Raw genomic sequence first — 13,450 nt, forward strand, 5'->3', positions numbered from 1 at the left:
GGCGCACCCGCGGACGCTGGCCCTCGAGTGCCCCTTCTGCCGCCGGGCCTGCCGGGGCTGCGACACCAGCGACTGCCTGCCGGTGCTTCACCTCCTGGAGCTCCTGGGCTCGGCGCTCCGCCCGGCCCCCGCCGCCCCCCGCGCCGCCCCCTCCGCCCCCGGGGCCTTCACCTGCCACCACGCCTTCGGAGGCTGGGGCACCCTGGTCAACCCCACGGGGCTGGCGCTGTGTCGCAAGACCGGGCGGGTCGTGGTGGCGCACGACGGCAGGAGGCGGGTCAGGATCTTTGATTCCGGGGGAGGATGTGCTCATCAGTTTGGAGAGAAGGGGGAGGCTGCTCAGGACATTAGGTACCCCCTGGATGTCACCGTCACCAACGACTGCCATGTGGTTGTCACCGACGCTGGCGACCGCTCCATCAAAGTGTTTGATTTTTTTGGCCAGGTCAAGCTTGTCATTGGAGGCCAGTTCTCCTTACCCTGGGGTGTGGAGACCACCCCTCAGAACGGGGTCGTGGTAACTGATGCGGAGGCAGGGTCCCTGCATCTGCTGGAGGTCGACTTTCCGGAAGGGGTCCTCCGGAGGACCGAGAAGTTGCTAGCTCATCTGAGCAATCCCAGAGGGGTGGCCGTGTCTTGGCTCACTGGGGCCATTGCCATCCTGGACCACCCTCTGGGGCCGGGGGCTGGAGGCACCACGGTGAAGGTGTTCAGCGCAAGCATGCAGCTCGTCGGCCAGGTGGATACCTTTGGGCTGAGCCTCTTTTTCCCTTCCAGGATAACTGCCTCTGCGGTGACCTTTGATCACCAGGGGAATGTGATCGTGGCAGATACTTCCAGCCAGGCCGTCCTGTGCTTGGGAAAACCTGAGGAGTTTCCGGTCCTGAAGCCCATGATCACCCATGGTCTTTCCCATCCTGTGGCACTGACCTTCACCAAGGAGAACGCTCTTCTTGTGCTGGACAGTGCGGCCCATTCTATAAAAGTCTACAAGGCTGACTGGGGGTAATGGGGTTGGGGGGCGGGTGCTGGGGCCTCGAATCTGAAGCCCTGGAGCTTCCACTAATGAATTGTTGAACCCTGGATCCATCAACCTCATTTATCCCGCAGGGATCATTATAACTGCCTGGCAAACTTATAAAGGTTGAGGTAATTATTAAAGAATAAAAATTAAATCTACTGTTTGAGTTTGTCCTCCCTGTGCTAAGAAATTTGCAAATATTAGCTCATTTCATCCTTACAGCTTTACCCTGGGAGGTAATGACTATTATGAATCCAATTTTAGAAATGAGAACACTGAGACCCAAAGAGTTAAATGACTTTCCCAAGGTCATATTTACTGTGACAGTCACAATGGGAACTCAGTTCTGACTCCCAAATCCCTTGCTCCTAAGTAAGATAACAGATGTGGGGGGGGGGGCGGAGAACAGTATGTGAATGTATACTGTTACTGTGTGTACCCTATTTACAGGTAGCTATTTCTTTTGGTTGGGATGTACAGAAAAAGGAGATCTTTTTAAGAGAGTTCAAGAGAAAAAGGACTGTGTGATGTGCATGAGTGTCACCGACATGAGCTGTTTCACGCCACATTGGATGGGGTAAATAGATCCTGAATTACCTGAGTAAGAAAAACAGTCAAACTTTCCATTCAAAAGACAAATGTGTCTGTTGGTATGTGTCTCCACCACAGGCACTCAGGAAATACCAGCTGGTTGATGGAGAAAAGCCTATGTGAGCATAGGGTTACTTTTTACTTTTTGAGAGAGAGGGAGTTTAAGTGGGGGAGGGCAGAGAGAGGGGGACAGAGGATCTGAAGCACTAATAGCACAGAGCCTGATGTGGGGCTCGAACTCTCGAACCCAGAGATCACACCTGAGCTGAAGTCAGATGCTTAGCTGACTGAGCCACCCAGGCGCCCCTGGGCATAAGTTCTAAAGGACCACAGAACATTCTACATTCACACCAGTGGTGGAAGGCTGGAGGGCAGTCCTGTTACCTGTTTGTGTTAATAAAGAGAAAAATCACTGCAGCCTGTTGGTGGCAGAAATGAATTTGCCTTCCTTTTCCTCATCAGTGCTAACCTGCTTCCTTTGTGATGGAGATTCTCTCGGTGCCGTTTAAATTTGTCCCGTTGCACACACTGTGTACTATCACCAGGTCCCTTGAGGCTCTGTCAGCTTTAGGTTACTGGCCAACCCTTAAATATTTCTTGAGTTGAAGTAAAGCTTTGACCAAGATAACACCTGCATTAATGGTGTGGTCGATCGAGCAAATGGGGAAATTTGAGGTGAAGTGGCTGGCTTAATCTAAACTATGTGTTTTAAGCTACTGTAAGCATCTCAGGGGTTAGGGCTCCTGGAATAGTGCCAGATCAGTGGCATCTGAGCAGCACAGCAAAACACATTTTTTCACAGGGAGAAAATATTGGTTCTGAAAGGGGAGGGTTTGCTTTAGGTAACAGCTGATGTTTTACCAACAGTAGGTTTCTATTATACAAACAGTTTTGGGTTTGTTTTGTTTTGTTTTTGAGAGAGAGCCCAGAGGGGAGGGACAGGGGGGTGGAGAGAGAGAGAGAGAAATAGAATCCTAAGCAGGCTCCACATTCAGCACAGAGCCCAATACAGGGCTCAATCTCCCTGAGATCATGAGCTGACCCCAAATCAAGAGTCAACTGAGTCACCCAGGTGCCCTTATTTATACAGTTTTAATAGATACAATGTAGATACTGGAGATAGCTCCCAAATTATGAGTAAACTGTTCCAGAAGGTTAAGTTTGTCCTTTGCAGCTAAAAGAGAGAGCGTGGTCCATGCCAGTCCACAAAAGCCCATGTGTTTTCACTGCTTCTGTCGCGTGATTTCAGGCTAAGATTTCAGGCACGCTGGACCACCATTCGGAAATAGATCCCAAATAGGGATTCTCGGGACAGCCTTTTTTCCGCACCCTTGGAAGTCATCCTTAGGTCAGTGATCTCACTGTTACCCTCTGTTGTGCAGCAAAAAAAGCTGTCTCGGGCAGAGATAAATGGTCAGCCTTGGTCATCTACAAGTGGGATAACTGTGGATTGACCTTTAAAAAGTTTTCCTTGGGAACGATGGCTTTTTGTTGATGCTTATTTATTAATTTTCGAAAGAGAGAGAGAAAGAAGGAGAGTGGCAGAGAGAGGAGGAGACAGAGAGTTTCAAGCAGGCTCCATGCTTGTCAGCACAGAGCCCAAGGCAAGGCTCGAACCCACGAACCGTGAGATCTGACCTGAGCTGAAATCAAAGAGTTGGACCCTCAACCAACTGAGACATCCAGGTGCCCCAGGAACAATGACATTTTAATGGCCTCAGGGTCAGTGGAGCCAATTCAAGAGACTTTCTCCTATTAGGAATTATCAGGGACTTCATCTTTGACTAGAGAGCAGTACTTGTGTCTGGTTTAGACAGCACCGGCGGGACAGGGGTGGGATGCGCAGCAGGTGTGGAGGTATGTGGTCAAGGTGTTACTTGTGACCTCGTCATTACCCAACCGGAAGTATGCGGTATGAGTGCTTGATATGGCGTGGGAGCGAGTCACACCACAAGGTGATAGTGAACGCCCTGGTTAACTACTTCTCCTTGGTAGATTACCAGGCTTGGGAGTGGGCGGGACAAGATGTGCAACATAAAGACAAAGGAGCTCGTCCTGGGAATGGCAGCAGGAGGGAGCAGGGTTTCCCTGGGGAAGACACCAAGCATCTTGGGTCTCCAGGCTGCACCTGCGAAGGGAGCAGCTCCGTGACCTGCAACGCAGAAGCTATATTCGTCTTCGGGACTTCGTTCTTCAAAGCCAGCTGGTTAAAAGGCTTGCAATATGCCCCAGCCAATTCCAGGCTATTAAAGAGATTGGAGCATCTGAGACCAGCAGGAAGAAATGATTGCAGCAAAAAGTAAAAGGTTCAGAGGTGATGGAGGAGAACTGGAATGGCCCTCCCGAGACTGGAGACAAGACAGCGTGACCAGGAGTAGATGTAGGAGATAACAGTCTCTTTCTGAATGTCCCCCTCCACTGCGTGCCTTTAGGCCTGCACCACCTCCTCTGTGCCACCTGGTGAGTCCCTAAAAGCAAGCACAGGCACTTTGGCTCCAGTCTCAGAGGTTATGACATCATCTTCCATCTGTTCTAGTTTTGCCCAATTCCTGATCCTTGAATTGTCTCCTGTTTTTGACCTTGCTCTGCCCTCCGGACTTGCCACCTGGACTTGTTTTCTCAGTCTTTTTCCTTGGCATTTTCTAAGAATTTTAGTTCAGATGCACAAACCTCCTCCCTTGCAGGTCTCATTCTGGACCCCAGAACTCAATCCATCACCATTTGCTAGTGCCTTACTCAGACGTTTCCCGGTTTCTCACCAAGTAGGGGTCTGCACCCCACTTAGTGAATGACGCATCTTTTGTGGAAGAAGTTCTCCCTGTATCTCAGAAAAGTGAGGTGAACCACTGGTGAATGCAGATTGAATCAGCCTTACCCCTGCCACGGGAAGAAGAAATGCACACTGGCGGTCAGTGCTCCACTGACAGACTATGGTGCCGTATGGTCAATAGGGACATGAACTCTTTTCTTGAAGAATATGTAGGAGCCTGGGTGGCTCCATCCGTTGAGTGTCCAACTCTTGGTTTTAGCTCAGGTCATCATCTCAGGGTTCATGGGTTCTAGCCCCACGTCAGGCTCAATGCTGACAGTGCAGAACTTGCTTGGGATTAGTTCTCTCCCTCTCTCTCTGCCCCTCCCCATCTTGTGCTGTATCTGTCTCTCTTAAAATAAATAAACTTAAAAAATAAAGAATATGTAGAAAATATGATAGGGAGGGGACACCTGGGTAGCTCAATTGGTTAAGAGTCTGACTTAGGCTCAAGTTGTGATCTCACAGTTCGTGATTTCGAGCCCCATGTCATGATTCTGAGCTGTCAGCACAGAGCCTGGAGCCTGCTTCAGATTCTATGTCTCCCTTACTGTCTGCCCTTCCCCCACTCATGCTCTGTCTCTCTCTCTCTCTCTCTCTCAAAAATAAATAAAATATTTTTAAAAATTAAATAAAAAAAAAAGAATATGATAGGGAGGCTGCCATACCGAAGTGCCCTGGGGTCCGCTGAGGCCCCTCCCACGGCCCTGCCGATGAGCCAGCCCTTGGCCACTGTGTTTTCACTGCATGACCCTCTCCCACATCAGCTGGCTGCACAGCCTATCTATCAATGTCCCACCAAATGTACCAGCTGGACCAGGACACTGGCCTGTGAACTGGCCTGGGGTGAACAAGTTTCCCAAAATGGGGCAAGGAGACCGAGTTAGAAGTTTGTCCTTGAAGTTGTAAATGGAGAACTCTGGACCAAATCAGGCAGGTGGCAGCCTAGGGGATGCTAAGCGCACGCTCCTTCGGAGGCGCACAGAGCAGCAGTGAGCAAGCAGAATCCCAAGGGAGAAGCAGCTGGGGGTGCAGAGAAAAGACACACGTGTGATGACTCCAGGTAGGAGTGGAGGGAGAAAAGGCACCCAGAGAAGCTAACGTGCATGGGTTCGTTTTCTGCAACAGAAAACACCTAACAAAAATTATACACGTGGTTGATTTTGGGGGGAAAATTGAACTTGAACCTACTGATTTTGATGCCAAGAGTAGGAAATGATTTCTAGGGGGCCACACTCTCATCACACCCCCACCTCTGACACTGGTGAGTCTTTAGACCCCAGTTCAAGTGGAGCCCCACATGCCTCAGGTCTAAATTTTTGAGTTACAAATCAAGCCCAAAAACTGTTAAATAAAATACATCCAACTCGCACTTTCAGGGGTGCCTAGGTGGCTTAGTCGGTTAAGCATCCAACTTTAGCTCAGGTCACGATCTCACAATTTGTGAGTTTGAGTCCTGCATGGGGCTCTGTGCTGACAGCTCAGAGCCTGGAGCCTGCCTCAGATTCTGTGTCTCCCTCTGTCTCTACCCCTCCCCTGCTCACACTCTGTCTCTCTCACTCTCTCTCAAAAAGGAATAAACATTAAAAAAATTTTAAATGCACTTTCATTACAATCTAGAAAGCCAGGTTCCATTTTAGAATACTTGAATTTTATGCTCAGTTGTAGGGTGTCAATTTTATTTTTATTTTTTTAATGTTTTATTTTATTTTTGATACAGAGAGAGACAGAGCATGAGAGGGGGAGGGGCAGAGAGAGAAGGAGACACAGAACCGGAAGCAGGCTCCAGGCGCTGAGCTAGCTGTCAGCACAGAGCCTGATGCAGGGCTCGAACCCACGAACATGAGATCTGACCTGAGCCGAAGTCGGAGGCTCAACCGACTGAGCCACCCAGGCGCCCCAGGTCAATTTTAAAGAAAGATTATGATAAGCGGGAGTATGTCTGAAAGATCTTAAGGGACACCTGGGTGGCTCTGTTGGAAGAGCGTGTGATTTTTTTTATGTATCTTTAAAAAAACTTTTAACACATTAATTAAAAAACCTTTTTAACATTTATTTTAGAGAGAGAGAGACACAGTGCGAGTAGGGGAGGGGCAGAAAGAAAGAGGGAGACACAGAGTTGTCTCCTGTCCAAAGCAGGCACCAGACTCTGAACTGTCAGCACAGAGCCTGAGGTGGAGCACCCCTTTTTATGCTTATTTTTGAAAGAGAGACCACAAGCAGGGGAAGGACAGAGGGAGGGAGGGACAGAGGGCTGGCAGCACAAAGCCAGATGCGTGGCTCGAACTTGCAAATCTCGATATCATGACCTGAGCCAAAGCTGGACATTTACCCAACTGAGCCACCCAGGTGTTGCGAACATGTGACTCTTGATCTCAAGGTCATGAGTTCAAGCCTCACGTTGGGTGTAGAGAAAACAAAAGAGAAATAAACTTAAAAAAAAAAAGAAATTAAAGTTCTGAAGAAGAATCGAAACAGCATGTGTTTGGTCAGCCTCTAACAGTTAGAATATGAAACCCAGGAAGAAAAGATTTTGGGTTGTTCACAGCTGTGTCCCTCATGCCCAGAACACTTCCTGACACCTTGTAAGCACTCAAAAATATTTGCTAAATGAATCTATGTTTTTCCCTTGGGATTTTTCTAGGCTCTGTGTTCCTTTCACTGATAAAGGGGAAGTGCTGCCCATAGCTGGGTAGTTTGGGGAAGTTGGTCTAGAATTACAACAATTTGCGGTGAGTTTGCTGAGTAACTTGCGGAGAGTCTCAAAGCCTTATGGTGACATTGCGGCAGCCTTGGTTACGCCTGGGTGGAAAACTTCGTGTGTTCTCAGTCACCGCATTGCCGATTTCAGCAAGTGCACGGGACTCTGAGGTACGGGGTCGCGTGAGTCCCGTCTCTTGTCAGTATATGAACAGAGACAACCCCAATGTGCTTGTTCTCCGATACCCGGCAGCGGGATCAACTCCCGGAGTGAAGGAACTAAAAGTGTTCCTCTTCGCCTCACCTGGTCGTGGGCTTGGGATACGGGTGAAGTCATCTCGGGGTTAATGTGGCCAATTATAGATCCATAAAGAGGATTTGAGCTTCCAGGGACCACTCACACAGCATGGGCAGCCCAACCACTGACTTTTGATGACAGACTGGCTATATATGGTATCTCCATTATAGTCATTGACGAACAGCTCATATTTTCCAGAAGAAATAATGATATAAGAGAGGACTGATTTCCCAAGAAAAGACTCTGGTCAAAGAAGTCAATGATTTGCCTACCAACGTCTTAAAAGTAGCCACAATAAAAAGCTAAAATCACTTACAGAATGACCCTAGGAAAGTGTGCTTCGAGCCATAGAGTTTTAAGACTGGGGAAAAAAGTTCGATATGACTCAAATAACACTGGAGGCCTACGGAGTTGTAAATGGGCTACTTTAGGTCACATAGGCGATTCCTGGTGGATCTGGGACTAGAAACTGGATCTTGCCATATTCCATACCCAGCCTTATTGCGGGAAAAGATGGAAGGTCAAAGGTTGAGGCTGCACACACACGTGTGATACACACATATATTGCTCTGGCACTAGATCTCTGACTGGTAAAGTTCTTATGTTCTTTACAAACAGACCTTTTTACCTCAACTTTCCTTAAGTCAGATTGTATTTTTTTTAATTTTAATTTTATTTTTTTAATGTTTATTTTTGAGAGAGAGAGTGTGTGTATGTGTGTGTGTGAGCAGGGGAAGGTCAGAGAGAGAGGGAGAATCTGAAGCAGACTCCAAGCTCTGAGCTGTTAGCACAGAGCCCGACTCGGGGTTTGAACCCACAAACTACGAGATCATGACCTGAGCCCAAGTGGGACGCTCAACCGACTAGGCTACCCAGGTGCCCCAGATTGTATTTTTTTAGGTCTGCTTGTATTTTATTGTTTCACTGTCTCTACTGGGATTTCCAACTGTTTCTTTCTCAAAGAGCACCCAGGTTTGTGGGCATGCTGGCCCAAGAAAACACCAACGTGATTCCAACTTACCAGTGAGACCATAGCCATGAGGCCAGTCTCTGTCACTGCCTAAGTAGTCCCTAATAAGTCCACAGTCATGAGACTCTGCCCCAAAGGGGCCATTTCCTGGTCCCCAAATATTTCATGGTCTTTGTTATTAAAAAAGGATCTTTGGTTGGAAGGGAGCATGATTAAAAAAACGAAATATAACTAACATCTTCCTAATACTTGAACATTGCTTCACAAAGCTGTTCATGTATGTGACCCTCCCCGCATCTTTGAGGCAGACAGGGCGGGTATTGTTAGGGAGACATTATTAGTAGAGAAGCAGACACTAACAGATGAAGTCACACCGTGATTACATCACCAAAGCCTGTTGTATTTGGGGTTGGGCAAGAACAAGCATTTCCTCTCAGTCTCCCTCAGGGGAGTCTCTGTGCGGCCAGGGTTGGGCCCCACTGCTCCGGAGTGCACCCCAGCCATCCCTTTGTGGCTCACATCTACCGTTCACATCAGCTCGTATCAGCTCTAGGTCACGTTCCTTGGGAGAAAATGTTGCCACCCTCTGAGTCTCAGACCTCCAGCCTCTAACGCAGACGATCCTGTCGATGCCTGAGGGGCCCACAACCCACATCGTGGTGACTTCTTTGAAGTGCTGTGGAGAGCAAGGCTCTGACTGGACCCTAGGGGGGCTCTGAGCGAAGGAAGTCAAGTTCTGGGGTTTCCCTTAGACTTATTTGTTAGAGGAAAATGAAAGGCGCTCCTTAGTTTTAGAAGTCAGAGGATGTAATTCTTTAGCTGCCTGGCCCAGGAGCTCTCTGCTCTGACACGGAGTGTCATGCGGACCTTCACTCTTACGTGGGGGAGGAATTTCCAAGGCCAAGTGCCGAGTGGCCGAAGCGTGGCCTATCAGAGACCACACCTTCCAAACACTGAGGCCCAAAGTTCTCTTTCCTTTCTCCCTCCTGCCAGGTGCCTTTTTCATGGCTGTCGTCACTCCCTACTATGTGCACTGGCTGGAGAAGTAACACACGTTCATAGTAGAATTAAAAACACAAATATACATATAGATACCTCATCATTTTTGGGGTACCTGGGGGGCTCAGACGGTTAAGCATCAGACTTCGGCTCAGGTCAGGTCACGATCTCATGGTTCACAAGTTCGAACCCTACATCGGGCTCTCTGCTGTCAGCACAGAGCCAGCTTGGGATCCTCTGTTTCCTTCTCTCTCTGCCCCTCCCCTGCTTGTGCTCTCTCTCTCTGTTTCAGAAACGAGAAACATTTTTTAAAAAGATGTTCAATCACTTTTAATTAGAGAAAACTCCTACTACCATGTTTGAATTGAGTTGACTCAACACTTTGGAATTGGTATTCCCGGAAATCACTTCAGAGATTCCCGTGTAAAAGAGGGAATGTATCACATAAATCGCAAGCCCTTCCACAAAGTAAAGTTTGGCAGCATTCAAGTGAAGTTCCATTGTGGAGATCTTAAAACATGAGAAGCAAAAGTACATGGTAGAGGGAGAGAGAAGGGTACTCACCAAATGCTCCATCGAGCCTCCACGTTTCCCAGCCTGTGCAGTTCAGTATGACCACGGGACCGACTAGCTCTCGCTGGGAGCAGAACCCAGGAGGAAAGAGTACATGCTCTGTGAGCTGAGAACAAAGTGAAAATAAAGATACAGGAACGTGTGGAGGTAAAGCAGAGGTCTCAGGTTTCATAACGAAAGTTTATCATTTACGAAGATAGAAGACTGCACTTAGATTTTATGGAGTAAAATTCAGGTGGGCTCTGCTGCAGCACCTAGTGTTTTCAGTCACGTCAAAGTTTGCATTTGCACCAGCAAAGTTCGGGTCAGTCTATGTGTTCAGGATATGTTCTCCCGCCAATCACGAGGGCAGTTTGGTCCCACTGTTAAACAAGCTACAAGAGCTGCTGTAATATGTGAAATCAATGTTAGCAGGGCTGTGAGCTGTGCGGGGACACGTGGTAGAATCAGAAGGACCTCTGGCTCCAATTTCTTTAGCCATTTCTGCATCCTGATGAGCAAAGTGTTCCAAAATAGGCTTCAGCCAAATGACCTTTCTCCCCAGATATACAACTCCCTGCAGTTCATTTCCATTTTCAAATCAGTGATTGATGTATCTGGACTAACCGTGAAACGGATGACACAGCAGCCAACTCCGTTCCATTTTGGAAGTAGTTTCCACAAGGTTCTATCACCCCTGGAGGACACTGAAATATAAATCTTAAAGTCAGCAACTTTTCTTTTCTGATACATCAGTAGGAAATATTTTATATGGGGGCGTCTGGGTGGCTCCGTTGGTTAAGCGTCTGACTCTTGATTTCAGCACAGGTCATGGTCTTACGGCTCATGAGTTCGAGCCTTGCATTGGGCTCTGTGCCGACAGTGCAGAGCCTGTTTAGGATTCTCCCTCACCCTCTCTCTCTCCCTGCCCCTCCCCTGCTCTCTCTCTCTCAAAATAAATAAATATTCAAGAAATACTTTCTATGAATTTACTAAATTTGCTAGAAGCACTGTCTGATAAGTACACATGAGGATATCTAAATGCACTTTGGGTGCACCTGGGTGGTTCAGTCTGTTGAGCATCCAACATCAGCTCAAGTCATGATCTCACGGCTCATGAGTTCGAGTCCCACAATGGGCTCACTGTTGTCAAGCCTGTCAGTGTCCCTCTGTCCCTCTTCTCTCTCTCTCTCTCTCTCTGTGCCTCTTCCCCACTTGTGCTCTCTCTCAAAAATAAATAAATCTTTAAATGCATTTTGATTAGGTATGAAGTTTATAAGTTTACCTTTTATTAGTCATGTCTTTGGCAGTTACTGACCCTGGGGTTGGGCTGGCCTCAGAAAACAATCTGGAAAATGTTCCTTTTGCTTTTATTTTCTTAGTCAGTTGAGAGTCTGACTTCAGCTCAGGTCATGATCTCACAGTTTGTGGGTTTGAGCCCTGCGTCAGGCTCTGTGCTGGCAGCTCAGAGCCTAGAGCCTGCTTCTAATCTGTGTGTCCCTCTCTCTCTCTGCCCCTCTCCTGCTCATGATCTGTCTCTGTCAGTCTCTCAAAAACAAATACATGTTAAAAAATTTGAAAGACTATAAAATATTGATGTTATTTCTTCTTAATTATTTGGTAGAATTCACCAATGAAATCTTGTGGCTGGTGAGGCTTCTTGATGTTAGTGTATATGTGTCCAGATTAGAGTTGTTTTCTCTAGAAAGATTGATCAGTTGGAGCTTACTCAACTATACTGGAGGAGGAAGTCTATCAATTAGAGGGGAAGGAAAAAAAACCTTGAAATTTCTTTGATTTTCCTTTTTGGCAAGGGTTTACTCAATAAATATTCCCTATGTGCTCATTCTGTGTTAAGCAATGTACTAAGCAGTGGGGATACAATCAGGCACTAATCATCTGGTGCTGAGATAGGCAAGATAATCAGAATTCGGTATAGAATGGTTAGTGGTTTGTGAGGCCATTCTCTAGGCACTCTGAAGAGGGAGAGAGAACCCCAAATGGCTACCACAGGTAAGCCACGTTGGAAGACATGACGCCATCCTAGAATTCCAAACTGATCAGGGCGCCTGGGTGGCTCAGTCGGCTGAGCATCCGACTTCAGCTCAAACCATGATTGTGGGTTCAAGCCCTGCATCAGACTGTGCTGACAGCTCAGAGCCTGGAGCCTGCTTGGGATTCTGTGTCTCCCTTTCTGTCTGCCCCTCCCCTCACTCACACACTGTCTCTCTCTTTCAAAAATAAATTTACAAAAAATTTTTTAAAAAGAAAAAGAATTCTAGACTGATCAATGTGCTAAATAATGGTTGCTTTATCCAAAACAAATTTGAAGTAGGGGTGCCTGGGTGGCTCACTCGGTTAAGCCTCCAGATTCAGCTCAGGTGAATGATCTCACGGTTAGTGAGTTCAAGTCCCTCTTGGGGCTCCACACTGGTGGTGAGGAACCTGCCTGGAATTCTCCCTCTCCCTCTCTCTCTCTCTGCCCTTTTCCCTAACCAAAATAAATAAATAAACTTTAAAAAATATAAAAGTAGACAGTTGTGTTTAAGCCTGCACTGATTCTCTGTGTTTCCTACATTGGGATCTGCTATCCGTAGCCAGTCTGGTCTCTGGGACTTTATAAGAAAGACAAAATGACAGCTATTTCAGAGCCTCTGAGGGCATTTGCTGACATTTTCCCATTTAGCTAACCACCACAGTAGCAAATTTATTAATATCCATCTAGGTGAAAGGTCCGCTTAACTTTTAACTACAGAGAAGAAACTATATAACAAATAGATGGTTACCACAGGGTGGGGGGAGGGGTAAAAAAAAAGTGCCCTTTTGAACAAAGCTTATTCACAGTCCTATAAAGTACTTCCCACAGCGAAATATTTTATAACCCTCTCCCACGGTTAGTCCTTTCCCGTCACTATGGCAACCACAGATTTTGTGGGAGGAGGAGTCAAAGTGACATAAATATTTCCCCGATTCAGAGATGCATGTCGGAGGTGTCCTCCTTTCCTCTCCTGTGCTCTGGATGTCTCTTGATGCCTGGCACCTGCCAACACGCACTGAGGCATCGCGACTTTGCTAGATAGCTTGGTGCCGAGGGCACTGCTTGAGCCCTCCCCTAACCGACTTCAGCAACTCAGGTGGGCTCTCCCGCACACTGACCGAGGGACCAAGTAGAGGCAAAATATTCACGACAAAGAGATCTCAAGGTTTCACCTGGCCCCTCTGCTTAACAGATAGCGAACTGTAGGTTGGAAGAGGTCACAGGGCGTCTGGGGGGCTCAGTTGATTTAGCATCCGACTCTTGATCTTGACTCAGGGCATAATCTCATGGCTCCTGAGATGGAGCCCACATCAGGCTTTGCACTGATAGCACAGAGTCTGCTTAGAATTCTCTCTCCCTCTCTCGCTGCCCCTCCCCCACTCTCTCCTCTCAAAAATAAACTTAAAAAAAAAAGGTCAGAAACATTCATTTTGAAGAACAACATCAGAGAAACATGGAGCCGTACAATAGTT

The 13,450-nt window shown here is 47.4% G+C and overlaps 1 protein-coding gene across 1 annotated transcript; it reads left to right on the plus strand.

Annotated features, from left to right (window-relative positions):
- Position 1: 1 nt before the first annotated feature.
- Positions 2–1,184, plus strand: NHLRC1 (NHL repeat containing E3 ubiquitin protein ligase 1; the record flags this gene model as incomplete). Its single annotated transcript, XM_029943129.1, has 1 exon — positions 2–1,184. A coding segment is annotated over one exon (1,008 nt), but the record flags the coding sequence as incomplete, so codon positions are not given.
- Positions 1,185–13,450: the final 12,266 nt, after the last annotated feature.

Source organism: Suricata suricatta, chromosome 7 (genome assembly GCF_006229205.1).
Source record: "Suricata suricatta isolate VVHF042 chromosome 7, meerkat_22Aug2017_6uvM2_HiC, whole genome shotgun sequence".
NCBI lineage: Eukaryota > Metazoa > Chordata > Mammalia > Carnivora > Herpestidae > Suricata > Suricata suricatta.